Below are 27393 nucleotides of genomic sequence, written 5' to 3'. Positions count from 1 at the left end.
CAATGCTCATAGTACCAGGAACAGTTTGAAGACAGATTTGTTATGCAAAGCTCTGGGTATGTAGTGTGATTAATCTGAACTCAGCATCTGGGGAAGCAGGGCATGGGGGATGGAGTGCTCCAGCCCAGTCCAGATTTCACCATGCAACTTGAGTCAGGCAGTCAGCTTTTCCACCCCATAAACTGTCTACAAACTAGAGAATAATGTACTTTTCCCCAAGTGCTCGCTAGTCAATAGAGGATGAGGTAGAGGTTCCATGGCGATAGTCTCCAAAGGACGCTGACTTTTGCTCTCAGAGGTAGAGTTTGCACCTGTAGTTGGAGACCATTGTTCGTTTCCCGGCCACCCGGACCCGAATAATCACACAAAAACTGTATTATTACAATACTGCTTAACCATTAGCTCATGCTTCTTATTGACTAGCTCTTATATCTTAAATTAAACCATTTCTTCTCATCTGTGTATTGCCACGTGGTTGTAGCCTACAGGTAAGGTTCTGCCCCACACGTCCTGTGGTCGCTCCTCCTCTGTCTGCTTGGAATTCCTGCCTTGCCCTACTCTGTGCTACAATAGGCCCAAAGCAGCTTTTTTATTAACCAATGACATTCACAGCATGCAGAGAGGAATCCCACATCCCTCACCTTTGAGAGTTAGCCACTCCTAGACTCATCTCTGGGAAAATTATTTACATTAATTTACATATCACACATCAATGCTTTTCTCTCTTGCCTGTAACTAGAGAAAATTTAATTAAATCACAAGTCTTTCTTGTTTTCTATGATGAACATAAAAGGAGAGGATAGGAAAAGAAATTTCCAAAGACAAGCAGTTAAAATATGTAAGAAAAGAATTATAAACAGAGCACATAACTAGAATGTATTGCGTTGGTGGGCCGGGGACACAGCCCAGTTGATAGAGCTCTTGCCTAGCGTGCAGTCAGTCCTGATCTCAGCCCCCAGGGGCACCACACACCAGGGATAATGGTTTAAATCCAGTACTCCGGAGGGGGAGGCAGGAGGGTCAGAAATTCAAAGGTGTCTGTAGCAGGCTTTCTTGGACTGCCAGCCCCCAAGTCATGACACAGAGAGAGACTTGTTGGTTATAAATGCTCAGCCTTAGTTTAGGCTTGTTTTTGGCTAGTATCTTATGGCTGTGAAGAGATACCATGACCACAGGAACTTAAAAAGCAAGCATTTAATTGGTGTGGCTTGCTTACAGTTTGAGAGGCTCAGTCCATTGTTGTGATGCTGGGGAGCATGGCAGTGTGCTGGCAGATGTGCTGGCCACGTCTTGACCAGAAGGCAATAGGAAGAAAGCAGGAAAGAAAGTCAGCATGTGGTACAGACCTTTTTAGCGCCAGGTCCAAGTAAGGTCACAGGCTAGAAGAGTCTCCAGGCCGGCAGCCAGCAGCCAGAGGCAGTGGAGGCCTTTTCTCTGGAGGAGCAGCACCCAGGTACAGAAGCTGCAAAACGCGCATGCGCATTTTCCCTCGCGGAGCATCCCAGTTTCAAGCCCCTCCTCTCTGTCCTCCCCGGGAAAGGGGAGCAAGTCAACTTCTTCATCGTCCTGAGCTGTGATTTTTTTCTCATCTATAGGATGAAAGCAATGACAAGCCAGTCTTTCTGGGCTGTTATGAAGATTAGATAAAACTCTGCTTTAGTGTGGGTCCAGAAGAAAATAAGTCTTAACTGTTGGTTGCATTTCACCTCCATCTACACCACAGCTCTCCCCTCATGACAGAAAACGTACGGGGAGGCAGCGAGATGCCTGAGTGTGGGTAAAGGTGCCCCCGCCAAGCCTAGCGACCTGAACTCAGTCCCTGGGAACCACATGATGGGAGGAGAAGCCACCTGACTTCCACAAGCACAGTGTGGCACTCATGAGCCCACACTCCACCACAAAATGAACAAAAGTGTAAAAGTGTAACAAAGCCTATAAGTAGATAACAGACATAAATTATACAGATTACTATTCTGGTAAGAGGTTATCAGTGTGGCCCCTCATCGGGTCACCTTTCATAAGAAATTGCCAGCAGGGTCCTTTCCTCACCGCCTGCCTAGCAGTGCACTGCACTGTACTTGGTGAGTCCTCCCCTTTCATGTGCTGAAATCTGCCTCCCACGCTGAGGGTTAAAGGAGGGGTTTGGGAGTAGTCAGGTAGTGGGATGGGCCATGTGTGAATGGGATTAGTGCCTTCCTCACAGAAGGCACTCAGTGAAGGCCTTCACTTCTGCCCTGAGCCCAGCCAAGAAGCAGGTCCTGGCCAGACTCTGCCTCTGCCTTCATCTGGTGCTTCCCACCTTCAGAGCTGGAGCATCCCTTTTGTTACCTCATCAGTCTCTGGCCAAAGGGAACAAAGACAAGCAGAATTCCCCAGCCCTGTGTCTGTGATTCCCCACCCGGGGAGTAGTTAAATAAGCCAGCTAACAGAAATTCCCACCACATGAAAACAATCTGTTTAATCAAATAAACAAGATCTCAGAGTCAAGATTTAAAAATGTTGGTTAGGTTTTTTTTTTTTAAGTGTTTAAAGTACTGATCTTTGTTGTATAGTATTTTTTTCAAATAAAAAAAAGCTAATTTTAGAACAAAAAACACAGTGAATACTCCTTGGATAAAGAGAAGTCTTAGGCAGGGGTGGGGGGTTGGTACAGGGCTTCAGTCCCAGCACTCAGAGGCAGGGACAGGCTGATCTCTGAGTCTGAGGTCCCAGCACTCAGGAGGCAGAGGCAGGCTGATCTCTGAGTCTGAGGTCCCAGCACTCAGGAAGCAGGGACAGGCTGATCTCTAAGTCTGAGGTCCCCTCACTCAAGAGGCAGGGAAGGCTGATCTCTGAGTCTGAGGTCCCAGCACTCAGGAGGCAGAGGCAGGCTGATCTCTGAGGTCCCAGCACTCAGGAGGCAGAGGCAGGCTGATCTCTGAGTCTGAGGTCACAGCACTCAGGAGGCAGAGGCAGGCTGATCTCTGAGTCTGAGGTCACAGCACTCAGGAGGCAGAGGCAGGCTGATCTCTGAGTCTGAGGTCACAGCACTCAGGAGGCAGAGGCAGGCTGATCTCTGAGGTCCCAGCACTCAGAGGCAGGGAAGGCTGATCTCTGAGTCTGAGGTCCCAGCACTCGGGAGGCAGGGACAGGCTGATCTGAGTCTGAACTGGTCTACAGATCAAGTTCCAGGGCTACGAGAGAAGCTCCGTCTTGAGGTTCGGAGATGTCAGTCCTCTGAGCTTGCTTTTCACAGCAGCCTTCCGAACTGGGAAAGAGCTTCGCAGTGATGCAGAGAGAGATTTGTCCGTGGGTCTTTAGAGGTGATTCCCAGACACTCTTCAGCCATTGTGCGCAGTCTGCCTTTGAATGTCAAATCTCCCATAAGCTAGGAGGAGTGTTGCCGGTGCCAAAACCCAAGGTCAGGTGAAAATAAGCAAATGGTTATAGTTTCTATCACTTCAGAAGTAAAGGCAGCGGGTTAGACCACACAGGAATTCCAGAGTCTGGAGCGGGTAAGGCCTTGGTGGTGTTTGGAACTCTTTGAAGGAGCCGTTGGTAGGATCAAGGGTTGTCACTAAGAAAAGAAGACAAAAATAACTGAGAATTCCAGTGGATTCTAACCTCAGTGAGGAGACCTACTTGACCCCTGCAGGCTCACATCAGTAATATTTTAAATGACTGTGACATGAATCACAGAACAGGTTTGAACGTAGGTGGTGTGCTTAGCAGGGCATATAATTTTGAGAGCAAATAGCATTAAAATCTTACTAATATATGAGATATTTTAGAAAGTCATAATTTTCAGATTGTATAATACCTTGTTAATGTGTTTGTATTTTGCCATGCTGGAGCTCAAACCCAAGGCCTGGCGTATGCTAGCTAAGTGCTCCACCACTGACTGCATTCCTAGCCCAAAAACCTTCATTATTTTTAACAGTGGTTGTTTTGCTTTTAATTTATTCCCTCATTTATTCATTTAATCTGTGTTCTGCATATAGTTCCATGATCAGTGAGGAAGGGAGGAGAAATTCCCCTGATGGTTTAGATGATGACAATGTCTTCTCTCAGGATGTTCTCCTATCTTCCCAAATATCTTGGTAAACCATGGAAGAAGGTATTTGGAGTTAAAGGTTTTCTGATACTCACTGCAGTTGCGGCAGGCTCGAGTTTGTTTGGCTATGTCTTACTTTCCCTCTCTGGGAAGAGTTTAAAAAAAATAGCCAGTGTCGTGTCTCACTCTCAGGCAGATACAAGTGGACCAGATTTCACTAAAATCTGCATAATCAGTGCTCAGAATTTGGGGCAGGGTGTGGGACGAGTGTTAAGGCAAGCGGTCACTGCAGCCTAAGCTGACCTAGACCTCATTTTGCCAATCAAACTGGTCCAGACTTCACAGCTATCCTCCTGCCTCGGTATTCCAAGAGCTTAGGTCAGAATTTTTTGTTTTAATTTTTTACAACATTTACGTATTTATGCTTGCGAATTCACACATGCGCCATGGTGCACGTGTGGTGGTCAGTGAGCAGCTTTGGGGAGTTGTTCTTTCCTGCCATGTAGGGGTAGGGTTAGGGTTGAACTTGTGTAATCAAGCCTGCTGGCAGCAAGTGTCTTTACCCGCCGAGCTATTCTGTGACTGAACAGATCCTTAGTTACACCTCTGATGAGGGGAAGCTACCTCACACTTGGAGGTGAGGGCAGTGCAAAGCCACAGACCACAAGGCCCGGAAGAAGGAGACTATCTGTCCCTTTCAGGGGCACACCTCCAGTGACTTGAAGAATTCCCAGTGGGCCCCACCTCAACCATTTCATCACCTCCCCATAATGGCAAGCTGGGGACCAGGCCCTTAACCCAGTGGCCATTTACGAATCCGAACTATGGCATATAACACACATCTGATGTGAGATGTAGGGCGTGGCCGGAGAGGCTGCAGACAGCACCGGGTCAGACAGAGAACAGATGGGGACGGAGTTCTTCACCCTCTCCAAGCAGGTCCTTAGGGAAATGTTCCTGTGGCCCCAGTAATACCTTCTTAAATAATGACATCACAGAGGCCTTGGCAGTGGCTCTCCCTCCCCAACCCTTCCTCTCTTCCTTTATTTTTCTTTTGTTTTGTTTTTTTCAGATAGGGTCTCACTCTGTAACCCGGGCTGGTCTTGAACTCATGGCATGCCTTCTGCCTTAGTCTCGCTAGTACCGGCATTGCAGGCATGAGGCACCTGGTTAGAAGCCTTGGTTATTGCTCGCAGGAAACTTTAAAGTGAAACTAAGTTAGATTGCTGTAGCAGAGTTCTCTGGTGCAATAAATTGAAACTGTTAGAGTTCTCTTTGGTCTTATAGTATAATGTAGTGAATGGGCTTCTGAGTGAGAGAGGCAGCCACTCCCTAGCTAAGTGGCCTTCAACTCTGTCACCCTGAGCCAGCTGACACTTTTCCTTTCAAATGGTAGGTCCAACACTAACGTCTTGGGCACGATGCTTTGTAAGGTTCAGTGCAATTTGGAAAACATATCACAGGGCACTAGAACAGCGATGACTCCTCCATAAATGTAAGTCGTTGTTTCGGCCGTGCATTGTCTTCTTGGTGCAAACAAGAAGATAACAAACCCCAGTGTTGACTGACATCATAAAAATCAGCTGTCAAATGGAGCCGTCGTTAGAGCTGTGTTCAGCTTAGCTCCATAGGCTCGCTGGACGCGCATCTGTTTTGTCTGATGAAATCAGACAGACGGTGGACATTGAGTCCTCGGTCTTCTGGTGTTGTATTCTTCTCTCTTATCAGGAGTTTTCATCTTCACGGCTGAAGGACACTGCTCCACCTGCTGGCATCCAAGGGAGATGGCCAGGGTCAAAGGCAAAGCCTTTTTATTTGACTGTCTTGGAGGATTATGGGTAGTGTGGGCGTCAAAGACACTCTCAGCAAGAACTTCCACCGTCCTCAGGCAGAACTGGGGACTACACTAGCCTCTGAGAGCAGGCAGAGTTGGTCAGAAAGGTGTGTGTCTGTAGCTGGGAAACTGCCGCTCTTTGAAAAGGAGGGGGCGGGATTCTGGTAAGTACTAAAAAATTGTTAGTGTCTGCCAGACCTCACGCTCTCATCCCAAACTCCCTTTTAAAAAGAAATGGCACAGCTTCTGGGCTTGGTGATTTCCCACTCAAGATTTGAACGCCCTCAGTATTGTGACACGCTGAGAGCATTTGCTGAGAATTTAAATCTCCCCACAATCTTGTGAAGAGTAACAATACCCAAAGTCCTGTCGGTGTGGCCTGCCACCATCATTATGAAGATGACATACACAAAGACTGTCAGCATGAGAGCTGACCCAATAGTTTGTTTGCCTCCATGCTGCAGTGTACAATTAGGCTTCTGCCTAACACAACAGACAAGAATGTGGTGATGTGACTGGCTTGTTTATTTATTGAGGACTGTCAAGTAGAAGTAAAAGAATCAATATCAACATTTTCTTTCATGGATTTCTTTTTTCAAAGTTAAGTTATATAGAAGCAGCGGGCATCAGCTGACCTAGCTTCTGGCAGTGACTCTGTCTAGACATCTAGAAAATTTCCCCATGTAGTGGTCAAGCACCACATGACTCAGCTTTCTTGGAATATGGAGCTCCTGGTCCCCGGCATCGTCTGTTAGCAGAGGATTCAAAACTTGAGTTTTCTGCCATCTTTGAAGTGACTGTGTAGATGACAGGTCGAGAGAACACATACTTCTTCTCTAATTTAACAGCGAGTAGTCAGTCGGTATTTACGAAGCTAAATATTAGCTCAGCACTAAGTAACCAGTCCCATCCAAACTAGGAATGGTGGTTCATGTCTCTAATCCCAGCATTTAGGAAACTGAGGCTGGGGTATTGGCAGACATTTGCGGTCAGTCTGGGCTACATAGTAAGTTTCAGCAAACCTGAGCTACAGATGAGATCCAACTGTTGTAAAAGGAGCTAACGGTGGGCTGCTTCCCGCCGCCTGGCTCCCAGCTAGTTTACACCCGAAATAATTACACAGAAACTATATTCATTTAAACACTACCTGGCCCATTAGTTCTAGCCTCTTATTGGCTAACTCTTACATCTTGATTCATCCCATTTTTAATAATCTGTATGTCACCACAAGCTTGTGGCTTACTGGGAAAGATTCAGCATGTCTGACCTGGCAGCTTCATGGCAGGTGGCTCTCTGTCTCTGCCTTCTTCCTCCCAGCATTCTGTTCTATCTACTCCACCTATCTAAGCTGCTGTCCTATCAAAAGGCCAAGGCAGTCTCTTTATTTAATCAATGAAAGCAACACATACAAAGAAGATCCTCCCATACCATTTCCCCTTTTTCTGTTTAAACAAAAAGAAAGGCTTTAACTTTATCATAGTAAAATTACATATAACAAAAGTTACCAAGCAAGAATTACAGTCACAATATTTATATCTATTTTATCTTTTATTATAACTAAGGAAAACTATAACTATCTACCTATTCTTCAACTCCATCAAAGACTTCAGAAGGATATAATATTACCTACATAAACAAGAAGTAAGAAACTTTCAAAACTCTCGCTGCCTGTACAGTCACCCAAAGTTCTTTTGTACTGTTGGGGCATCCATCTTTGGCCTACAGGCCCATAGCATCTAGCAGACATTTCCATGAAGCAGAAAATTTCAAACACAATTCAGTCACTTTCTCTGTATTCTGCAGAGTGTCTCGCAGACTCTTTCATGAATTAGGAACCCTAAAGGATCATCTCACCTTTAGGCAAGTTCAGCAGTCCTCTCTGAAGCAGCTCCTGCAGCACCCAACCCCTCCCAAAAAAATAGAAAAGAAACACCACAGCACCCCACTTTTCTGGGTTGATTCTTCAAAGCAGCAGTTTGCTAAGACTCAAGTGCTCAAGCCCATGTTCCTAGGGGACTTTGACACTGGCTTCTTACAGCATGCAGGAGCTTGAATAAGACCATAGTTCAAGGAGGCTTCTACACCCCAAGCCATTTGTCACTCAACAGTCATCAATCATTTGGGCTTTCCCAACCTGTGTATACATGAATTGAACACCGAATCAAGTGGTAAGATGCCTGCTTGAACCAAGATTTGAGGCAAGATGGTTAGGCCTGTTGGACCCTTCTTAATCACATATAGTGTTCTGGATCCACTTGAGTGTGAGACGTCTTAGAATCAATGCTCAATATGCCTCTAGAGTCATAGCAGAGGAAGGAGCCAGATTTGAAGGTGGGCAGGCCCTCTACTTTCTGTTTGATAGCTCTCCCTCCCAACATGATTAAATGTCCCAGGAGGCTTTGGAGATTCGCTTGCTGGGTTTCAACCTTTCATACATTTATCCTTCAGCAGTATTGAAACAAAGCTTTGTTTTGTAAAGCTTGTTCAGCATTGATGTTCTCCAAAAGCCCAGAGAAGACTGAGGCAGTGAATGGTGTCATGTCTTAAAATCCGCACCCAATGCTTGTCGTTGGCTACAGGTTGATAAGCCTTTACTGAATTCTGCCAACCTAACTGTTTGTTGAATGGGTGTTTTGACCAGCAGATAGATAAATACTACTTTGAAAGAAATGGTCTTACAGGAAAAATTGATCACTTGGAGACCCACAGTGAGTGAGTCATAGGGAATCTAGCAAGGCTGACATGGGCAGCCAGAAGCAACAGCTGTGAGGTCTTTCTCAGGGCCACTAGTGGTTCATGACACAGCGGCACAGCTATGAATGCCAGCTAAACCAGCATTGTGCCCATTGTCCTAGCACAGTTCTGAGGCTCCAAGTCAGTCCTCTGAGTTAAAGGGGCAGGAATGGTTGTCCTGAAATGGAAGGACCCTTACAGATTACTTCCAGTTTATAGAAGACCTTCGAGCACTTGCCTGATGATACTCAGCCCTAAGAGGCATAAGCCCTGCAGACTGGCAACTTCCTTGGCAGCAGATGGGAGCTTGATTTAAGCAGAGGCTAGAGGAGAGAGCCAGGCAGATCAGGCCTAACCAGAAAGTGCCATGGCCTTCCTGGAATACAATCTGACTCATTGGTTTCCATCTACCCAGGAGTCCAGAGAAACCCTGAGTTCCACTTTTGAGTTATGTCTCGGAACTTTTCAGCTGAACTAATTGAGACTCCATATGTTGGGATGGAAAACGCAGGTGGCCCCAGACCCTGGTCTCCGGGGATGAATCAGCCAGGCTCTGGCTAAAGTGAACAGTTATTTATGGATTGAGCTCATGCTGTCTAATTTTACCCAGATACAGCCCCTACTCACTGTGTTTCTCTCGCCTAAATCAGGTGGAGTGGTGGTGCTGGGGAGTATCATTCCATCAGGGAACATAGCTTTTCTCCCCCAGGGAGACACACCAGCAAAACCATGTCATGCTCCAGACCAAAAGCCAAAGATCTTAATGAGGCAAACTCGAATCCTCCTCTTTATTCCCCTTGTTTTGAGAGTGATGCCTTAAATGTGTTTATTACCATAGTCTCTCTGCATAGCAACCAAACGCCCAAGGGATTCTTCAGTATGGCTTAGTTGGCGTCAAAGGGAAGGCTTGACTTTTAGGGTGCACCCATCTGACTGTCCTGTTGACCCTCCTTAGTGCTGATTTATGGCTTATTGTAGCCTCTCATCCTCTGTGTCTGGGACATCCTAGGCTGACCCTTGCAAAAAAGGAGGTAGAAGAAATCCTAGCATTTGAATTGTTGCCAGCTTGTAACTAAGAATATTAAATGCACAGCCAAGGAGCAGAGGGAGGAGAAAAATCCCTTTGTGTGATGTAAAATTTTGAGTCGGTTTCCTATGGCTTGGAGGAGCTCACATGAGATATGGGGGAGTCTAGTTCACTCAGCCACTAACAAGACATCCTAGGGAAGTCGCTTCACTTCTCTGGGCCTTGCTTTGCTTTCATCTAAGAAAAGAGACTTAAACAAGATGAAAATTCAGGTTCCTTCTTCAGTGAAGTTTTGAGGTAGGGCGGAGACATGGTTACCATGGAAACTCTTCTTGACCCTGTGCAACTTACAGTGCACCTTGAGTCGGGAGAGGTCTTGGAAGTAATGATTCATTTGGCCCTCTTGTATGAAGGCTCTGTAGGTCCTCAGCTTGATCCATATCCTGTGCCAGTCTACCGAATGGGTTTATCTCATGTTCAGTTTTGGGGACACAGTTGTTGGATTTGATCATCTATGCCTATGATGATCACATCCCTTTGTGTCAGTAGGTCTTAAGAAGCACAGTTTGCCAAACTGCATCTTGCATAATGAGGCCTCGTTGTCGTGAATAGAGGCCCTCATGTCACTATGTAGGAATAGCTGGGGGCATCTCACTGACGCTGCACAGACACAGCTGCACCGACAGACAAAAGTGCTTGTGCTTATGGATCCGTTTGCATCGCTGAAAATACAGACGTAGATGGGGGGTGTAGCTCGGGGTAGAACATGAGCTTGGTATGCTGACAGCCTGCAGCCCATCCACCACACAAAATGGAACAGAAGCCTTAATTAAGGACATGGAAAACCCTAAGTGATGTTCAAAGTCAAAACCATAGGTGAACCGTTAGAGAGAAAAGCCTCAGACTGCATTGTGCCACGTAGCCAGGAGTCACAGAGCAATTGAGGATATTCTAGAAATCAGAATCAAAATGACTGAAAAGAAATAAAATGTTTTGCCTATGAGACTAGGCAAGAAAGAATTTGCCATTAGATTAGAGTTTTGCTCTAAAAGAAGGGAAAAAGATTGTAACTATGCAGCTACTTAAAATAATGACAAACACCAGGGGGTGTGGGAATAAAGAAAGAAGTCAGAAGTTTTAAAATAATACCCATAGTTTGAACTGTCTGGAGACTTTGGGACTAATTGAGATGCAGTTACTGGTATGTGTACTTTTCCATTCGTGGCATATGTTATGCTTCGTTAGAAAAAAGTAAAGCAAATCCCCTTACTAATCTAAAAAAAGTCTTGTAGGGTTTTTAAAGCAGAACCAAAGATAATTAGAATGGGATGCGCTCACCCGGCTTCCCAGTTGCCACTGTCAGGAGCGAAGATGGGGCGCCCTTCAGGGTTACTGTAGATGGATGGGCTGAGCGTGGAAGAGAGGTTCGGGTAAGAATGGCATGAGTTGGCTTGCATCTTCATGCTTCACATTCACACAATAACTGCCGCCGTCCCCGGTGTTCCCTCTGTCATCAAGGCATGAGAAAGAGAGAAAACCAACACCCACTCTTAGCCTTCTTTTCATCAGGAAAGCAAAAGCCTTTTCACTGGCCAGCGCTTTTAACTCATGACTAAGAGCCGTTGGCTCCAGCTGTGGGAGAGAGCAGCAGGAAGGGAAAGGACTGTTGTCCACTGTGACTGTTGGGTTAACAGTAATTGCGTCTGCCAGAGCAGTTGTCTCAACCAGAGTAAACCTGGGGTGTGGTGCACTCCGGAGGCTATAAAGTCTTTGCAGTTTGACTTGCGACTGCAAGCATTTCTACTAAAAAGAATCATAAGAGCACATCTCTTAAGTTTATTTGAAACACTGTTCTGATTTGCTTTCTATTGCTGTATTAAAGACTTTGACCAAAGCAGCTTGGGGGACAGGGGACTTATTTAACTTACAGGTTGCAAGTTGTCATCAAGGGGAATGAAGGAAGGAGCTTGAAGCAGAAACCATGGACAAACACTGCGTACTTGGCTAGCTTTCAGTGTTCAGCTAGCCTTCTTATATAGCCCAGTCCCATCTGCCTAGGGATCATGCCTCTCAGCGTAGGCCAAACCCTCCTATGTCAATTAGTATTCAAGAGAACGGCCACAGACATGGCCACAGGCCAATCTGAGGGAGCCAGCTCTCCACTGAGGCTGCCTCTTTCCAAGAGTGTCAAATTGACAACCAAGATTAGCCTTCCAGACACACATCCATACCAGGCATATCTCTTTACTTTTTGCTCTGAATTGTCAGTTGACCTTATTAGTTACGCTATTAAATTAATCGTGTTAATCAATATGTTAATGCTAAGAACTCCCCATTCATTCTGACTGTAGAATAAGAATAATATTTAGTCCCTATACATAGATACAGACACCAAGGGGTTAGGATCCATGCCGAGATGGGACTGGGGTTGGGGCTCGGGCGTGTTGGGTGCCTCACGGCCCAATGTGGTGCTTTCTCTGCTCGTGTGTCCCAGTCCTCAAAGTTGCCATGGCTTTCCAAGACTGGAAGAAGCTGAATTCTTTATGATGCTTAAGCTTCTCAAGTTCACGACTAATACTCAAAAAATTATTAAGAGATGTCTTCACTTTTAATTACCTATGCGCTGGGTCTGTGACACAGTTAATTCATTTATTGTGGGTGCATTAGAAGACACTGCACCGTCTTGACCTCCACCTATTATTGTAATTATCGCCGCGCTGAGAGCGCTGTTTGATTGCACACTTAGAAGGAACTGCTTGAAATACCATCTCTTATCTCTATGTGGCTTAAGGACAGTCACCCAGGAGTGGTCCTTGTCTTAAGATGTCCAGCTGGCCTCCCTCTTTACCTCCTCATCCTCCCCATCCCCTTCCACCCCGACTTAGGCATTACCTGCTTGACACAAACTAGTTCCTTCACCCTGGGGCCTCAAAAACTGCGTTTTAACAAACACAGATCAATCAGTAAATGTGTTTAGCAGTGGTGGGATTGCTGGCAGGTACTGCACAGCAAACATTCTCGCAATTTCCCCACGGCTTCTCCCTGCTCTCCCTTCCAAGTCACGTCATTTGTTTCTCCTGTCCTCAGATTACACTGCTGGGCTAAACCTCATTCAAATGTGCATTGATCCAATTGACTTGTTCAAATATAGGTGGAAACCTGTATCTGGAAAATGGTTTTAGCCTAATTGTGTGAAATCAGGCACTGTGTTCTGCGGTGTCCTCCGAGCAGCAGTCAGGACACTTCCTTTGCTTGGATCTTGAGAGCAGTTCCTGGTGACATTTAGTTTTCCACACGTGTACTCCATCCTCTAATGTAGCACTGTGCTTCAGGAAGGACCACAGAAACCCGGTCAGGTCAAGGACAGACTACCTGATGGACGAGCGGTCTCTTGGAAGTATCCATTTTCCTCTCCTGGGCACCCCCTCTGTCACCTGTCTTCTTACACGACTGCAGACGAGATGTTTGTGTAGTCCACTGTGGTTCATTGAGAAGAGGCACGGGTCAGGAAATAAAAGGAAATTCTATTGACAATTATGAGAAATACAAGTCTTCTAAGCGACAAAGAGAATGTACTGAAGTGTGCTTACTCCACCCAAGACTGCGTATGGATTGCTTGTGGAGCACCCATTTCCCAGCTGCAACAAGAGATGTAGGCTGGCGCATTCGAAGCTCTTGTGCTAGGAGCAGTGTGTGGCGGTCATCCCTAAGTTAGCTTTATGTGAGCTCCTGGCTAAAGATTTTGCACAACCCCAAACTCGGCAGCAAAACTTTTCTTATCAAGAGCAGCAGAATATTTCCTCTTCAGACTGGACCCGTTTATTTTCATTTTGGAACCTGGGATTTCAACTGTTTTGTTTACTATTTTGTGGCAGGTGCCTACATTTCTAGAACGTTAACATGCAGCTCTCACCCACTCAAGTGTTTACTGAGTACCTTCTATAGAGTGAACAGAGTCCTGTCAAGCCTACATGTGTGTGTGTGTCTGTGTGTACTGGCTTTACCAGTAAGAGGATCAATGGAAGACCCCGCTGCTGTTGGGCTGTGAACCTCTTTGCTATTGTGGCCCCCACCGACACACTTTATTGATGGGGATGAGGGTGGCCGCTGGTTCTTGTTAGTGGTTCCCAGCCCCACTTTAGGGGGAGCCTCTGAGGAAGTCTTCAGGGCTAGCTAAGATGCTGTGCATTCCCAGTGCCCTGTACCCTCACAGTGTCTTCTCTCTTGGCCCAGAGACAGAGAAGCTAGTCCTCGAGGCAGGCAATGGATTGCCGTCCTGGAAGTTCAGTGACCAGCTCTTTCCCTGCGATGTGTGTGGGAAAGTGTTTGGCCGACAGCAGACATTGTCGCGACACCTCTCTCTGCACACAGGTGAGTGGGGACCACAGCTCCAGAGCCTACACTGGCCCTCCCAGACCTCTTTGCGAGCCAGAGAGTGAGCTTCTCTAAGAGAATTCCTATGGGAAGTGGTGGAATGTTAGCTGACTCTGACTTCACAGGCCGAGCTGCCTGGCTCATGTAAATGAGACCCTGGAAAAGCTTTTCTATATTGAAAAGCCTCGTTGCATTCCCAGAGGAACTAATGAGAAAAGACATGCATGTAAGCACCTCCAGGTCAACTCTTGAACTCTGTGAAGAATGGAGTCATATCCTCATAAAGGTTCAGAGGCTGGGGCTGAACCCCACCTACTTAGTTTCAACTTCTTTTTATTAAGAGAAAATCTTAACTTAGATTGAAGTGTGAGTGCTAAGTGTGAGATAGACTCCTGTAAAGAACGACTGTTGTCAAAGTATGCGAGATCTTAAGAGACACTCCTCTGGTTCATCTCAGGGTGGCGGGCACGGTGGAGTGGGGGAGCATGATGGTGGTGGAGAGGTAGTTTCTGTCTTTGCTTGCCTGTGACAGTGGACAGCAAATGGTTGATTCTAAGAGTCAGGCCAAGCAGGGCAGGCAAATTCACAAGAAGTAAGGAAAGAACAAACAGTAGCAAAATTAACAAAAACAAGTGAAGGCAGGAAAGGTGAGGTGACCTCGTCAGCTAGCATTTAGAAGGTGCAGATGACAGGGCTGGAGTGTGGCCAGCGGTCGAGCACGTGGGAGACCAACATTCAGTCCCCAGCACCAAAGGAAAGACAGATGTTTAGAAAGCCTGACATTAAGAAAGACTTTAAAGACATTCAGATGATATACCAGTATGATATAGCCAGGCATACTGAAGCATGCTGTAGTATCAGAGCTATCAATATGATATAATCAGGCGTGCTGAAGCATTCCTGTAATATCAGAGCTATCAATATGATATAACCAGGCGTGCTAAAGCATGCTATAATGTCAGCCTTTCAGAGACTGAGGCAGGAGCATCTCTAGTTTGAGTTCAACGTGAGGTACAGACCCTGATCCAAAAAAGAAAAAAGAAAAACATAAAGGTTCAAAGTAAGGTTTTTGTACAATTATGAAAAAATAAAAGCAGAGCCTATTAATAGGACAAGATTAATTTTGACCTGTTTATCTTTTTAAATCCACTAAGTTCAAATTTTTATCATATGTTAGGCAGAAAACAATAATGTGTTTTTAAGAAGTGGAATTTTAAGGCCTTGTTCTTTAAGCATCGTAAATGAAATCTCAAGTAACCAAGTAACTGAGGATGAATAAAATTCCCTGCTTAACTAGGATCAATTTAAAAAGGGAAGAAAGAGAAAATGCAAGTATCAGATATCTAAAAAGAATGAGAACACTTAATACCTACAACTAAGAAAGCTACAGCTCAAGTCCGCACAAAAGGCATAGGAAAGTAAAGGCCTTATCACCCATCTGAGGAGTCGGTAAAGCACTCCAGCCCCACAGCCTCCCTGATGCCCGGTTAAGAAAGGGAGGCAGGACACTGTGGGCTGGGGACGAAAGGGACAGCCAATCACAGGGACACTGGGGAGCTTTGGAGGCAGGTACAGCAGTGCATGTCTTTATTCCCCACACTGGGAGGCAGAGGCAGGTGGATCCCTGGGCGTGCATACAGCCTGGTCTGTATAGGGAGACCCTGCTTCAGAGAGAGACTGGGGAATAAGGCATCTCATGATTTTTTTTTTCTTCAGCGTAGAAGTTAGCTGATAGGTAATTAAGCAAAATCACCAAAATAGCAGAGACAAGAACTTGAATAAATCTGTTAAGAAGGGAAATTTGGAAAGCTGATAAGGAAATACTCTTAATAAAGATACTAGGCCTATTTTCCAGGTTGTTTTTATTCCTGAGAAGAGGAAATCCCAGTGTTATTGGACCTTCGAGGGTGACAGAAAGAGGGACCACTCCTCATTCATTTCACAAAGGAAGTGAACCTTAGTGCCAAAACCCAGGTCTATATCTCTCAACCCAAGATGGAGACTCAGGCACGGCCTTGAGCCTGCCACTGTCAGATAGGGGTGGAAGGACAGCGTGACATGTCATGGTATCTCGTATTCTGTAATGGGAACAATTTTTATCCCACATTTTTCCTGGTGAAGAAAATGAGACAAGTATCTTCAAGCCAAGGCCCCACATCTGGACCGAAAGTGAGGTTGTTCTTGCTGTGTAAGACTGTACACAGGCAAGCAGGCTGCTCCTCGGCCTTACACTCCATGTGATTAATCAAATGTATTCAGCACACCACTCTGGAAGCGCTCCCAAAGCCTTAGTTAGCTTTATGAGCCAATTTCCATTAACAAATTAATTGAGATTTTTAAATTTTATTTATATAATGAAAATTTCCAATTAAATTATTTTATCCAAGTCATTTTTCCCCTTTAATTTCATTAGTTTTTATTTTCCTTCCTTGGCTGGCCCAAGCCTGGAGCTGAGAGAAAATGATGGACCTCTTAGGCTCCAGTTTTATCAGTGTTTATTTCCTTAGCTTTCTTCATCTCAGTGCCTGACCAAGAGTGACACATGAGGCACACTCATGTGCATACTCATACAGCAAACACACACACACACACACATAGTGTTCTTTTAGTCCCTGTGGAGCTCACCTTGTCATAATGAGGGATGAAGGATGAGATGTTCAAGAAAAATAAATCTGAGAACTCCAAGGAAACAGCTCAGAGCGTAGCACACTGCTCTGGGCTGGGCTGTCATGCAGCCATTGCTGCAATGTTGCTCTTGGCTTCCATAACCTACTTTGAATCAGATTTGGTTTAGACACCATAAAACCCACACTTTAGTCTCAAAATGCTGTCCCTACTGACTCGAGAGGGCCTTTTTTATCTTTGAGTTGAGTATTGATACAGGAGCAAACTGCTAGGGATACCTTCAGAGCAGCTTTAGACGTGCCCTTCGTCCCCACGTGAAGGGAGACTCGGGCTGACCTTCATCGGCTCCTCTAAGTGAGCTCTTGAATATTTTTCTATTTTGAGAGCAGTTTTGGTTTCTCCCCCAGAGGAAAGAAAATACAAATGCCATTTGTGCCCCTACGCTGCCAAGTGCCGGGCAAATCTGAACCAGCACTTGACCGTGCACTCTGTGAAGCTGGTGAGTACCGACGCCGAGGACATCGTCAGCGCCGTCACTTCCGAAGGCGGTGACGGGAAGAAACACCCGTATTATTACAGGTGAGTTAGGAGCAGTTTACCACGTTTCTGAGACCCCCTTGCTGGACCTCCCTCTCTGCCCTCCCAGAGCACTGGGCTCAGAGCCCCTTTCCTCAGCCTTTGGCTAACTTCATTTTAACATGTTCTTTGCTTAGGCTGAACCCTGTGTTTGCACAGATGCATATCTGGCTCAGGTGGCCCTAATAGAATTAATTGGAAGAGAAGTGGTCTGGGAGATGATTCTTTAGGACGAGGCTCCAGAAAGAGAACAAGACTCTCTGGGTGACTGGCTATCAGCTGTGATGCAGTTCCCCACTTGGTGGCTGAGTACCTTGCCATGGCCTAGGAATCACGGGGGAGGGGGAGGGAGCACACGAAAAGATGGTCTGAACACTCCCGTGCAATTGCTCAGATGGCCCAGCGTGCTGTCCCTTGACTGCCCGTTATGATACACTACACTCTGTGTTCAACCTTGAGTCAGCACAGAGCTCCCAAGTCTACCAAACCTTGCCGTAGTGATACTGGTGGAGAGTCACCCTTGCAAGGCAGCCAGGTGGAGGAGCGGCTTCTCCTGGGAGGTGTCATGTGACTACCTCTTGCTCAGAGTGCCACAGAACGATCTGCATGCTCTCCTCACTGCACCTGAGGGTTTCTAGCCAGAGGGAGACCGAGGTGTGCAGCAGTCTGATCTGCCAGTGGACCACCACTAAATACCTTGGCAACACAGCCCCATGTCTCTGTGCCCAAAGGAGTCTGTTAGGCCATATGCGGCATCTGGAATCTGTAGTTTTTAATTACCTTTATGATTATTTATCATCATTATAGCTTGTATGAGGTTGTTATATTATGCTGGCACCTAATTTGTTGGCACAGTGACCACTCTAGAGGCATCGCAGCAGGCAGAAGAATTTCCTGAACCAACACACATGAAACTAATGTTCTTGCATGCACTGTGTGACTGGGCAGCCGTGTGCCCTGTGTGACTGAGCAGCCACGTGCCCTGTGTGAATGAGCAGCCGCTCACATGCCCTGTGTGTGACTGAGTAGCCACGTGCACTGTGTGACTGAGCAGCCACGTGCACTGTGTGTGACTGAGCAGCCGCGTGCCCTGTGTGTGACTGAGCAGCCGCATGCACTGTGTGACTGAGCAGCCACGTGCCCTGTGTGTGACTGAGCAGCCGCATGCACTGTGTGACTGAGCAGCCACGTGCCCTGTGTGTGACTGAGCAGCCGCGTGCCCTGTGTGTGCTGAGCAGCCGCGTGCCCTGTGTGTGACTGAGCAGCCACGTGCTCTGCGTGTGACTGAACAGCATCTCGCGTGCCCTGTGTGACTGAGCAGCCACGTGCACTGTGTGACTGAGCAGCCCATGTTAAAGACCCTGTCTCACTCTTCCCCTTTTCCTTCCTTGTTTTAGTTGCCACGTGTGTGGATTTGAGACTGAGCTCAATGTCCAGTTTGTAAGCCACATGTCGCTCCACGTGGACAAGGAGCAGTGGATGTTTTCCATTTGCTGCACAGCCTGTGACTTTGTCACCATGGAGGAAGCAGAGATAAAGAACCACATTGGCACCAAGCACACAGGTGACCATCCCTGTCCTTTTCCATCCCCTGTGCCCCCATGGGCATACACATGCCAGAAGTGTTCTTACTGCTGTGAGACCTTAGTGTGGCCTCCTTCACAGTAGCAGGCCTTCCCGGAGCACCGGGGCCACTTCACTCCCGTGGTCATAGTATCATTCCCTAAGTAGACCTAGACTCAGATGCAGGAGTAGCCACTGCTGAGACCCATGAGCTGTGTGCTTGGTCCTCACCTGGTCCTGGCTGTCACCTCTACACCTAAGCCCTTCTGTTCCAGGCTTGTGTGTTGCCTGCTCGTCTCAGCCAACGTCGCCCTCTAATGTGACCCCTCCTGATGATCACAGCATAGAGACTGGCGGGGGGGTCAGGGTTCCACACAAGGTCAGTGAGGAGAATGTGGATTCTGAACCTCATCCCAGAACAGGGTTTGCTCCACATCCTGTGGTCTGTCTCCCTGCCTTTCTGACTACCATGTAGGACACTTGTCAGGGCCTTGAACCTTCTGTTTTGCTGCACCAGGGCACTCTACCCACAGTTTTGTCGGCTCTTACATGCCCCACAATGACACATATGTCTGTTCAGAATACCATCTTCTGAAACCAACTTGACGAGGCCTGGCCAGTGCTCGCCTTTCATTTAGAGCCTCTTGCCACCCTGGTTAGCCTCTTCCATTTAATGTGAGCACTTTGCCTTCACCTTGCAATTACACCCTCAGAAGCGAGGGCTACCAATGACACTAGCGTGAAGTCATTAAGCAGGATTGAGAGGGACTGCCCTCTACTCCCACCCCACCCCCTTTGTGGTGCTTACATGTTGAGAGCTAGTGTTGCTAACTGCCAGTCCCGGGCATGGGGTCAGCCCATCACATCGCTGGCTCACGAAGGATCCAGGAAGGGGAATCTCCCCAACAGTTGTGCTGACAATGTGCATGGCCGAGAAGGATCTGTTTCTCTGACCGTTGGCTCACTGGTGCCAATAACAAAAAATAATTGTGTTTTTGTCAGTAAGTTGAGCGGCTCTGACTTGGGGTCCACAGAGAGGCATTCTGCTGAGTGAGCAGCTGTGACTTGGGGTCCACAGAGAGGCATTCTGCTGAGTGAGAAGGTGCTGCTTTTGCAGTTAGTTGTCAGAGTGTAACCACATTAGCACTGCGGGCTGTTGGTGAGCTGGGAGACCTACAGGGAAGGCAAATTCAACTTGGCATTGTGGAGGGAAAGGGCAGCTTCTCTCGAGCTCGCACTGGCTTTGCATCTGCCCTTCTTTTGTCTTTTCTCAAACCCTGACTGTCACCCTTTCTGCTCCAGTGTGTCCCTAAAAGTCCCTCCACCCCACTGCGGCCCTCTCCACCCTCAGCTCAGGAAGAAGTTAACTTGTCCACAATAGAAACTTAAGGTTCATGACTAAGCAATGCCAACACACCTCCTAAGTGCCACAGGATGCACAGGGAGACATTGACAGCCTGGGAGGAATGGTCTCACTTGTTAGGACAGAAGCCACAGGTGAAATGCTCTGAAGAAGTTTTGTTAATGTGTGGAGCCTCTCAGCTGGTGGCTGCTGTTGGAATGGGATGATAATGCTGCCTGTAAGTTTAGATGCTTCGAGCCAGAGTTCCCATGCACCCATGACGAACGTTCCAGGCTCTCAGGCCTTCCCGGAGCCTGCTTTTGTGTCCTTGTTGCCTGCCACTCATCAGAACAGTCATGTTTCAGTAACACTGATGACGAGAGCAGGATGATAGTCCCTGGGGTTCCGATTTCAGACCCCTGTTAGGAGCTAATAGTTTTACAGTGAGAATCTGTTTACTGGTGATTTGAGAGGTTGACTTTGGCCCAGTTCTACTCATCTGAACCCGTGCATTAATAGGCTAGGTCACTATGAAGTTATATAAACCAGGATTCATGCTCCATGATGTGCGGTTCGCTGTGTGTTGTCACCAGAAGCCCAGAATGGTACGCTTCCGCCTTCCCCTCTGAGCTTTCGTGGCATTTTCAGACTTCTCCTCCCAGGTGGGCTCTAGACCTGTCATTTGGGGTTGTGCGCCAATGCTTTCCTTACCTTCCAAAGATGCTTCGAGAAGAAATGAATTCCGCGCAGCCATCCTCATCCATCCCCGCACTCCTCCTGGGTGCTGGCGCCTCTGCTGCCTCTGCTGCCCTTTCCCTCTGTTTACAAGACTTACTTTAATTTTTCTTAAATTCAAGTCTCCAGGTGATGAGTTCTTTCATCTTTTTAAATGTCAACTTTGTTTGTCCTTCGTTTTTATGATACGTTTTCACCGGGCCTGAAGTTGGAGGTGGACAGTTTCGTTTCTCTGAAGATGTCACTCGGTGCCTTGTCACAGGAGGATCCTGTGGGAAACCTGCTGTCTCTCTCACGGCTACTCCACATAATGTGACCTTCTGCTTGTGACTGTTCCTGGGAATTTTCTCTTCTCTTCTTTTTCCTTCTTATTTTTTCTTTCTTTTCTTCTCTTTTACTTTATTTTAGACAGTATTTCACTTTGGAGCCCAAGCTGGCCTCGGTCCCCCAGTCCTGACTCAGCCCCTTGACTGCTGGGTGACACCACACAAGGCTCTAGGATTTTTCCCTTTGCTTGCTTTTGAGAACTTTAATGATGATGTCCCCTGTGTCTCTTGCTATGGATGCCTTCTTTTTTTAGATGAGGTCTCCCTATCTGGCTCAAACAAGCCCTGAACTCAGAACCCTGCCTCAGAGCCTGAGTGGTGGGGTGGTGGATGTGCGTTCTTGGCTCCTCAGACCTGAGGGGTGGGGTGGTGGGTGTGCGTTCTTGGCTCCTCAGACCTGAGGGGTGGGGTGGTGGGTGTGCGTTCTTGGCTCCTCAGACCTGAGGGGTGGGGTGGTGGGTGTGCGTTCTTGGCTCCTCAGACCTGAGGGGTGGGGTGGTGGGTGTGCGTTCTTGGCTCCTTCTGCTTCTTGTGCTTGCTGTTCTCTGAGCTTCTCGGATGCTGAGCTTTCTGGTTTTCCACAGTTAGAAGCATTTTACTATCTCAAAATTGTCAGCTGGGTGCACGCCTTAAATCCCAGCACTCAGAGTCAGAGGCAGGTGGATCTCTGAGCTCCAGGCCAGCCTGGGCTACACAGAGTGTTCCGGGACAGCCAGGGCTGTTACACAGGGAAACCCTGTCTCAAAACAACAGCAAATTGATGTCAGCTGGGCATGGTGGAACCCATGTTTAATCCTGGCACAAGCAGGCAGAGCTCTGTGAGTTGGAGGCCAGTCTGAGGTTCATAGTGAGTTCCAAGACAGCCAGGGTTACATAGAGAGACCGTGTCTCCAAGAAGCAAATAGTTAAGTTATGCCATAGCCAATAAATCAGGACTTCAGTCTATATGATGTTGCCTAGATCACCTCATGGCTCGGCGATGTTCCTTTCATGTGGGAGGGTTCTTTGTTCTCCTTCCTTTCAGATCTTTCCTGTAGCTATTACTTGAGGTTTACTGATTATCTTAGTTAGGACTTCTACTGCTCAGATGAAACACCATGACCAAAAAGCAAGTTGGGGAGGAAAGGGCGGATGTAGTTTACACTTCCGTTTCACTGTTCATCACTGGAGGAAGTAAGAGCAGGAACAGCAGGAAGAACAGGGCAGGAACCTGGAGGCAGGCACTGACCCAGAGGCCATGGAGGGGTGCTGCCCATGGCTTGCTCAGACTACTTTCTTAGAGCGTCAGGACCACCAGCCTAGGGGTAGAACCACCCACAATGGGGCTGGACCCTCTCCATCAATCATTAATTATGAAAATACCTTACTGGCCTGTCTACAGTCCCATCTTATGAAGGCATCTTCTTAATTGATGTTCGCTCCTCTCAGATGACTTTACCTTGTGTCAGGTTGATATAAAACTTTTCAGCAGGCTGATCTTTCTTCTTCTGTGTGACCCTCTAACAATCCCCTCATTGTGTGTCTCCATCAGTAGGAATATGATTTGACCTTTCCATATCTTCTGTGTGTCTGCCTGACTTTTGGAATTTAATTTGAAACATAATTATAATGTCCTCTACTAAGAATTCTAAAACTCTGGCTGCGCCGCATTAGCTTTCATTGGTTGACTTTCCTCCCCATTTTGAGCTGTTTTTCTTGTTTCTTTGCATATCTGATAATCTTTGTTTAGAAACCAAACACGTACTTCACCATGCTGGCTGTTCAATTGTGTGTCTTGTGTTCCTGTTAACTTTGCTGACCTTTATTTAGGACATAGGTACTTGGAAGCCTTGCTGTTTCGGCATCTTTCCCATATGATTTGTTAGGCAGGTGTGGATCATGAGGTAGGGATTCATCTACTTGGGACCAATTTGTTGCCCCCTTTTTAAAAGTCCTTCCTCAGTGTCCCATCTAATGCCCAGAGTTGTGTGTTGCTCTGATCTTGCTGCTGGAAACAGGGACCAGCCCTGTGTGAGTGCCAGGCGCTGCCCTCACGGTTCTCAGGTGGCTTCCCCCGCCCCAGGCATGGGTAGTTTCTCACCACCACCCCCCACTTACCCACCCTCCCCCACCCTACCCCTGCTCTGACCCATGTCCTACTGACCTCTGCAGTCTCTGGGCATTTTTCTCTGTGTTCTTGCTCTTGGTTGATACTGTGTTCTGCAGGATCTGTCCATTTTGACCTGGTCAGACCCCTGACTCTGTCTTTCCTCCATGGGAGTCCATCAGACTCCTCCTGTGTCCCTCTTCCTGCCCTGCAACCTAAGACATAGCTTAGGGCAGGAAACCAAGCAATTGTGGGCTGGCCTCCTTTGTCCTGCCTCTCAGAGACCAACCTCTTCCTTGCCTCAGGTCCAGTGTTGTAAAAACTGATGTTTGATATATTCAGTGTTAGCTGTTTTGGTAGCAATATTCGATCTGACCCCAGAAGCTCTGGCTTTGGATGCTTAAGTCTTGTGGCCCTAGGTGTTAATGGCTTGGACCGCCTTATGCCTGGCTTTGAAGCAGAGCCCGATGTGTGGTGCTGAGTGTGAATATAGTAGTCGGCTGAGTCGCACTTCCGCACGTGCTGCAGTGCTCACGTGTGCGCTGGTGGAGTGGGAATGATACTAGTGCCCATGAGAGGAGTGACGTGTCCACACTGGGCTGGCAGAGCCCCGTGCATGCTGTCCTCCCTCCAATGCTGAAAACGCAGCACAGATCCCGGAACTCTGTGTGATCCACCGTAGCTACTATTGTCATTTTTTAATGGTTGTAAGACATGCATAAATGCCCCCACACATATCTGGGCCCAACATTCCACATATGCGCTCACAAGGGCTGCACTAGAATCTGGTTCCCAATGGGTGCCCTGGGGACGCTGGAAACAATGAGCTCCCAGATGCTGGTGTCCCCCTTTCCTCACCTCCCGTCCTTCTGAGGGGTTTCAGCCCCCCCCCCATAACAGACCTGGCTTGTTTCATTTTCCAGGGGATGACAGGAAGACCCCCAGTGAATCAAACAGCCCCTCCTCATCCTCGCTGTCAGCTCTGAGTGACTCAGCCAATGGCAAAGATGACTCAGACAGCTCCCAGAAAAACAAGGGTGGGGACAACTTACTGGTCATCTCTGTGGTACCTGGGAGCCAGCCCTCACTGAACAGCGAGGAGAAGCCAGAGAAAGGTGAGGGAGGAGGTGGGCATGGCCTGCTCACCCTGTTCACTCTAGGGTGATCTGGTCTTAAGAACAAACCTTAGACAGGAAAACAAACTGCAGCGTGGCTCACTTTGGCTTGATTTGTGCTCCAATATGGGATGGGAAGATGGGGAGGGGACATGAACACTGAAGCTGAACGTTCAACCGTTTGTAGTGCAGAGATATGGGGGGTGGTACCCAGAAAGCTGTATGTGTTACAAGATGCAGGGTCAGAAAGAAGGGGCATTTGCCCATGACTGCCTGCCTGTCCTTCCCCCACACACTCCTACACCCAGCTTCGGTCCTTTCAGGGTTCGAATGCGTTTTTTGCAACTTTGTCTGCAAGACGAAGAATATGTTTGAGCGCCACCTGCAAATCCACCTCATCACGCGGATGTTTGAGTGTGACGTGTGCCACAAGTTCATGAAGACCCCCGAACAGCTGCTGGAGCACAAGAAATGCCACACTGTCCCCACCGGTGGGCTCAAGTAAGGAAAGCAAGTACAGAATCTTTTATTGAGTTGTTACTAAACACCCCTTTCCCTTGCCATACCCCATCCTCCCATAAAGGTTTTGGGGGTCACAGAGTGGGGGAGCTTGGTATGGGAGGAGTTAGAAAGATCTGCTGCCTCTGGACAGATGGTGGTCCTGCTGTCCCCAAGAGAGGCAGCCGACATCAGCAGGAGAAGCCACAAGTCCCCCAGGCTCGTGGCATGGACCAGTGCAAAGCAGCAGAGCACCATGAGAGCCCAGACTCATACTGCAATGCTGGGTTGTGTTCAGACCTGAATTTAATGGACTCCAGGCCAGTGTCCCCAGGTAGTGACCATTTCACAGGTGGTCACTGCAAGTTACTGTGTTCATTCTTTAGATGGCCTGACATATATTTGGCTTTTACGTAAGTCCTGTAGGCACTCCAACCCCCAAAGTAGAATCTTGATGGTTTGATCAGACAGGAGGCAACGGTGTTCATGCAAACATCAAGTGCCTTGTGTCTTCCTGCTGACATGCTGACACCTTCCCCAAAGTTCTAGACAAGGAGCATCCTCCTTAAGCAGTATTTGCAACAAGGACCTTGGCCTCAAGAGAGACCCATCAGCTATTAGCAAGCATGCTATGGGCCTAGCCTGACCACAGATGCTAAAGGACACAGGAAGAATAAAATATCATTCCCACCTTAGGAAACATATGTCCCAGCGCTACCAGAATTCAGTCTTCCAGTGATTCTGGAAGCAGAGCCCCAAATCACAAGGCATTTTGGATGAGGTGAAGGGACAGGAGCGTAAAATAGTTGGGTGCAGAAAGTGACCGTTGTCAGGGCATTTTCATCTAAAACCACCATGTAGGTGAAAGGATGGGGGAAGGACTTTTTCTTTTATTTTCTTGATATAAGTGGGTGGGGGAGGGATCTCTCATTTTAAAAACATTTTTATCCTCGAAACAACCTCAGAGAGGTGGCATGCCTTCTGGGTGGGTAAGACCTGGAGAGCCCAGAGGGACCTGGAGCAGAGCGTTGGGGGCAGAGTGGGGCTGGCTGCTCAGGACACCCTCAGCAACAAAACAGAAGAGCTGGGGCATAGCACCTGCTGCTGATGCCGTTCCGTCCTGATCTACCCTTGGGGGGGTGTGGGCGGGAGGGTCACAGAGAAGGGTTGGTTTTATCACCTATTCTGCTAAGATGGGAAATGCCTGGCAGAAGCTTAGCTGGGAATTTGATTTGGTTTAATCCCACTGTCCCTTTATCAAGATTTGTATACTCTTTATGAAAAAGAAGAAATCTGCCCTCTGTGGATGAAGTAGCATCATGACCTTCTGGTAGCTCAGCCACACCCACGCCACTTGCGGCCTTGCCTCTCACCTTTTGAGACCCTGAGCAGGCCTGAGCCGCTGATGCACTGGGGACGCTTGCACGATGACCTCAATGTTTTACTGGGTCAGACACTTCCTGTCGGCGCTAACCATCCCCGTATGATAGTTTATGTTCTAGGACAACCAAGTAGAAGAACACTTTGAAAAAAAAATTGATAATGCCTTCTGGCTATACAGTGAGTTTTGTTTTGTTTGTTTCTTTTGCCGTATCAGAGAATTAATTTGCCTGAGAAAGTGTCTCTAAGATAAATAATGGGATCATGGAAAAGCCCGCGTGCTTTGCCTGAGCAGTGAGCTACAGACGGAGCTGAGGGTCACAGAAACGTCCTTAACATGAGACAGACCGCCGATGTCTAATGCTTTTCTGTGATGGGACTGCTTGTACTCTATATCCTGTTCATAATGCAGATCGAATAAGATTATACTATTATTTTTCTTTTGCCGTAGCTCAGGACAGTGGTGAGTTTCAGACTCCTCTAGGTAAGGCCCAGCTTGGCGTAGGGGTTGTGTGTGCACTTGACCTGGGAATGGGCTTTATATTTCTGTGCACTCTTCTGTGAGCTGAGGGCCAAGGGCTAACAGCGAGCTTGGTGCTGAGGAGGCAGTGCACGGTGCACCTGACTGTTGGGCTCTGCTGAACACCTCTCCAACCCTCTGAGGACAGTCCCCTTCCGAGCCCTGCCTTGCAGGAGCTGAGTCCAAGCTGAGGCAACCACTCAGGCATCTGCATTCTTTTTGGAAAGAGCACACATATGCTACAGTTATCCTCTAAGCCACAGACTCAAACCTGGCAACTTCCAGTCGTGAAGCCCAGCAGCTTTTGCAAACATACCCACCCCATGCCTCATAGCCCCTCTGACGGGGCTGGTGGTAGTGTGACCCATGACAGAAAGACGTAGAGTCTAAGCCAGAGATACCCAGGCCTCATGCTAGAGGAGACACCTAGGTCCCAGTCAGGTGCCGGAGCTGGGACTCAGCCCACCTCTGTCCCCTGTAAAGATGCTCAGATCATGAGTCAGCGTTCCTGAGTACTCTTCTGAGCGCCATAGAGAATGCAAAAGAACCTGAGAAAAGCCCTGCCCTAGGAGGATCCACATTCCAGTTGGATCACTGGTATTGCTATGACATGATCATGTCCTAAG

At 47.6% G+C, this 27393-nt stretch overlaps 1 protein-coding gene across 9 annotated transcripts in view; it reads left to right on the top strand.

The window, feature by feature from the left end:
- Positions 1-27393, top strand: part of Znf827 (zinc finger protein 827) — a 173107-nt gene that overhangs the window by 140803 nt on the left and 4911 nt on the right. For 2 of the 9 annotated variants that reach the window (XM_087900542.1, XM_087900540.1), the window contains 5 exons: positions 13861-13998; positions 17034-17205; positions 18600-18766; positions 24178-24369; positions 24678-24870. In XM_087900542.1, coding sequence (XP_087756668.1) covers positions 13861-13998; positions 17034-17205; positions 18600-18766; positions 24178-24369; positions 24678-24870 — 862 coding nt within the window. Of the gene's footprint in view, positions 1-13860; positions 13999-17033; positions 17206-18599; positions 18767-24177; positions 24370-24677; positions 24884-26357; positions 26428-26698; positions 26732-27393 lie in introns of all 9 variants that reach the window. The other 7 variants (XR_015736017.1, XM_087900544.1, XM_087900543.1 and 4 more) reach the window with 7 other exon arrangements.

The sequence above is a fragment of the Myodes glareolus genome, chromosome 22 (genome assembly GCF_982192425.1).
Source record: "Myodes glareolus chromosome 22, mMyoGla1.1, whole genome shotgun sequence".
Lineage (NCBI taxonomy): Eukaryota > Metazoa > Chordata > Mammalia > Rodentia > Cricetidae > Myodes > Myodes glareolus.
Note: the sequence above shows the minus strand (reverse complement) of the source record. Positions and strands in the feature narration are given on the sequence as shown.